A 4,118-nucleotide genomic window follows, 5' to 3' on the forward strand; every position below is an offset into this window, starting at 1 on the left:
CTGCCGAGTATTGTATGCGCATATCGCTAGTTGTGATAGCTACGTTATGGAGCCTGCTTTAAGTATCCGAGCCGAGCCGAGCCGAGCCGAGCCGAGCCGGTTTCCTCATCTTCTGATCATTGCCTGTGTACCTTGGATTACCTCTCTCGTCTTGCCCTGTTCGGATACTGTTTGCCCCTGCCTGGACCTTTGCTTTGTATCTGGATTATCTCTCTAGTCTCGCCCTGTTGGATTACGTTCGTCATTGACTGACCCTCGCTTGTTTACCGGACTACCCTTGCCTTGTCTTCTACATACCAGTTTGCCTATGTCTGACCTATGCCTGTTTATGACCACGTCTTAATAAAAGCTTTGCACATGGATCTGCATGTCTCATGTTCTGGTTACTCCGTAACACATACACAACCCTTAAACATTCAAACTGATTTTTTATAGCTTAAAATTTCATTTTAATTTTTACTTATTTATTGGATATTCTAATGGGGAAAAGTTGAGATTTTAGTTAGAGATCAGTTAGCAATGACATGAGAAATTATTAGCAATGACATGAACAATCAAAGACATTCAGAAAATGTAGAAACTTTTTCAACAAATTAGTTTATGTAAAACGTGTTGTGGCTTCATGTGTTTTGGTTTCACCTTCATAAATAAGCTAAACGAAAGGTTATCAATATATAACTATGAAAAAAGACACTAAACCTGAAGATAACAAACTTGCAAAATGTTAACCAGTGTCTTTAAAAAAAAGTTAAATAATACCATTCAAAAGTTTCAGGTGAGTAAAAAAATTTACAACTGTTTTTTTAAAAATAAGTGTTTTATGCTCACCAAAGATGCATTTATTTGATTTAAAAAATACTGTAATATTATGAAATATTATTATAATTTAAAATAACTCCTTTATATTTTTATACATTTTAAAATGTAATTTATTCCTGTGATGCAAAGCTGAATTTTCAGCATCATTACTCCAGTCTTCAATGTCACATGATAATTCAGAAATCATTCTAATATGTTGATTTGCTTCTCAAGAAACATTTATCAATGTTGAAAACAATTGTGCTGCTTAATTTTTGTTATACATTTTTGAGGATTCTTTAAATAATATAGAATTCAAAAGAACAGCCTTTATTTTAAATATAAATATTTCATAACATTAGAAATATATTTTGATTCATTTCATTCATCATTGCTGAATTCAAAAACAAAAAAACCTTGCAGACCCCAAACTTTTGAACCATATTGTATATTTGCCCTCTTTGACAGCCATGTGCACAAATCAACTCACATTATACAAGCAAGTTGGGTAATATACAAAGTGACTTTTTAAAAACGTGTGCCTAAAGCAGTGTTGCAAACTATTAAGAAATAACATTCACATACTGTGTATACATATATATATATATATATATATATATATATATATATATATATATATATATATATATATATATATATATATATATATATATATATACATATATATATTCATCAACATAATGTATTTACAACACACATTATTCACAGTAAAATGGATATAATGAATATAAATGTTCATGTTTTTCACAGTAAAACATCAAAACTTCACATATTGATGGTGCTTGCTATTATTTGTCAGTTTGTCATCCGCCTGGTTTACTTCATACAAACACAGCACAGATGCATCAAGCAGAGCTGGTGTGAGTTACAGTCTCCAGCTGCACTCCAGGTCAATACCCTGCAGCTTTTCCATTTTTCCGCGAGTCAGATACAGCCACTATGCAGTTGTTTTCCTTTGATACAGCATTTACCACATTATAAAACATCTGTGGGACTTTGACCTTGTGCCCAATCTTGTAAAGTGACTCCAGAACAATCTGAGGAAGAAATGAGATGAAAGTGGTTTAGAAATTTCACCTAATCCTTTACAAACTATTTACCACATGGAAACGTGTGTATCTACTTACCTTGTCAAACAAGGGCTCAAAGTTGAGGATGTTTTTGGAGTCCACAAACACTACAGGGGCGCTGATGGAATCTTGCAGAGTCTTGCCGAACCACAGGAAGTTCATGAGAGTCTAGTCAGAAGGGTTTCGGTTAGAGTTGGATTACTGAATCACAATGTGTTCAATTTGTTAAAGTGCAGTTTAGACTCACCAGAGCCACCCCGGTGGTGATCATACTGCCACCTGAGGCTCCTATGACCACAATGTGCTTCTGAGATGGGGAGTAAAGTATCACTGGAGACATGGAGGATGGGGGCTGCTCACCTTCACACAAATACACACAGAACAGATAATACACATACGACATATCCACAAAGTGTCAAAATATTATATCCCTCCATTCTTATTCAAAGGAATAGTCAGTGTTCAGTACAAGTTAAACTCTATCGAGCATTTGTATTTTTTTTGAAGCACTTACAGAAATTATTTTGTACAAATTAATGGATTATTTGAACTGTGAAGCTGCATAAATCATCGTTTCTGAGATGGGGATATCGTTCTACACTGAATAAATTGCAATTGTTGCCTGAAGGATTTATTTTTATTTGATCTAACCCATAAAAATGTCTTGTGTTAGTGTAACCTAATTTGTCAGGTTGATTTAGTCTGATTAAATAACAAGATGACATAATGAATCTGTTGTAGCTGGTACAAAGGTTGCATGTCTTTTGGTTTATCCTGCATAAACAACAACAACAACCAATATATAAAAAAGACATTGCACCTGAAGGTAACCATATATTTTTAAACACATTCTGTTGTAGAAATAAAAAATGTGGCATACGCTACAGGTGCAAACGTTTTTTGATGTTTTAAGTTAAATAGCATTTTGAATAAACCAATTAGTTTAGACGTTACCACATGAAGAACATTTTTAGATTACCTAACAGTATAATGTTTGAGCCAAGTGGCTCTATTTTTTTTAAATAATGGTTGTATCGATATTAAAATTTTAGGTGATACAGATAAGCTGATAATTATGTTTATATTATGCCTGATAAGCTATACATACTATGGATTCAAATTCAGTACTGTTTTGTCTAAATAAATCAATAAAACACTCAATTAAATCAATGTGAGATTTGCTAAACATTACATCTATAATATAACTGTTATTCAATAACAATGAAAAAAAGGATTTTTGAAAGTTGTAAATATAAAAAAAAGATTGTTGGTGTGCATTTTACAAGAAAATTATTTTACTCTTTCTACGTCAAAATTTCATGTTTAATTGAATTTGTTACTTGCAGTTGCTTCGTAATTATCTGTGCAATTTACTAGACATTTCTACATTAAAATAGTTTTTCAGGTTATTAGTATATTAAGGGAGTGTCGCATGTAATCTAAAAGAAAAAATAGGTGAAAAGAGCATGCACAATTAAATATCCAATCTCTAATATATCAAAATGTCAAATCTCTAATCTTGGCTGTTAACCTATATGGTACTTATATTATATACTGTGCATTTTTTTTAAATAGTGTGTATCCACTTGTAAGTGTCCAATTGCAACTGCAAATGTTGATAGTATGTGTATCGATCCTAAAATATTCTTTTAATTTTGGTAGCTGGCTATGTCAAGATTTAGTTTGTGAATGTTTACTGACCAGCATGAATCTGGTCTGTTTTTCCACAGAAGTCTGCAAGTTCATTGTTGAGGAGGATGCCTGTTTTGGGGGAGAAAATTCTGGATCCAAATCTGAGAAGAGAGAAGGAAACAGTCAGTTTTGACCCTTTCTAAAGCACAATTGAATTCCTGCATATCATTGCATTCTTTAATAAAGTAATAATATAATGACAATATGATCTCACTGTGTGTATAAATGCATTGAATGCTACTTAAGTGCACATACATGTGGTTGATGGTGCTGGTCACAGATACTGCCATACCATCCTCAGCGAGCACGGACACATGAGTGGTGCCATGAGAGTCCAGGTATGGAGTGATGTTGTAGTAGCTGGCATCATAAGTGCGGTCGGGGCTGATTTTTGCTCTCACTTTATCCGCAAAATGCTTCTGAATGATCTCAACTGCCTCCTATTCAAGCCACACAGAACGTCGAGGATGATGAACTAATGCATGACTTTATGTGCCCCAACCAGTGGGTTGCCAGCAATAATGGCAGTGTTGCTGT

The 4,118-nt window shown here is 33.7% G+C and overlaps 1 protein-coding gene across 1 annotated transcript in view; it reads right to left on the reverse strand.

Annotated features, from left to right (window-relative positions):
* Positions 1–1,541: 1,541 nt before the first annotated feature.
* LOC107554400 (gamma-glutamyltransferase 5-like) overlaps positions 1,542–4,118 on the reverse strand; it is a 7,004-nt gene continuing 4,427 nt past the window's right edge. Inside the window, exons 5-9 of the mRNA XM_016236887.1 lie at positions 3,837–4,021; positions 3,591–3,682; positions 2,137–2,249; positions 1,947–2,057; positions 1,542–1,856 (exon numbers count right to left, since the gene is read on the reverse strand). Of these exons, the coding sequence (XP_016092373.1) occupies positions 1,710–1,856; positions 1,947–2,057; positions 2,137–2,249; positions 3,591–3,682; positions 3,837–4,021 (648 nt within the window). The 3' untranslated portion in view covers positions 1,542–1,709. The remainder of the gene's footprint in view (positions 1,857–1,946; positions 2,058–2,136; positions 2,250–3,590; positions 3,683–3,836; positions 4,022–4,118) is intronic.

The sequence above is a fragment of the Sinocyclocheilus grahami genome, unplaced genomic scaffold, assembly GCF_001515645.1.
Source record: "Sinocyclocheilus grahami isolate Dianchi unplaced genomic scaffold, SAMN03320097.WGS_v1.1 scaffold501.1, whole genome shotgun sequence".
NCBI lineage: Eukaryota > Metazoa > Chordata > Actinopteri > Cypriniformes > Cyprinidae > Sinocyclocheilus > Sinocyclocheilus grahami.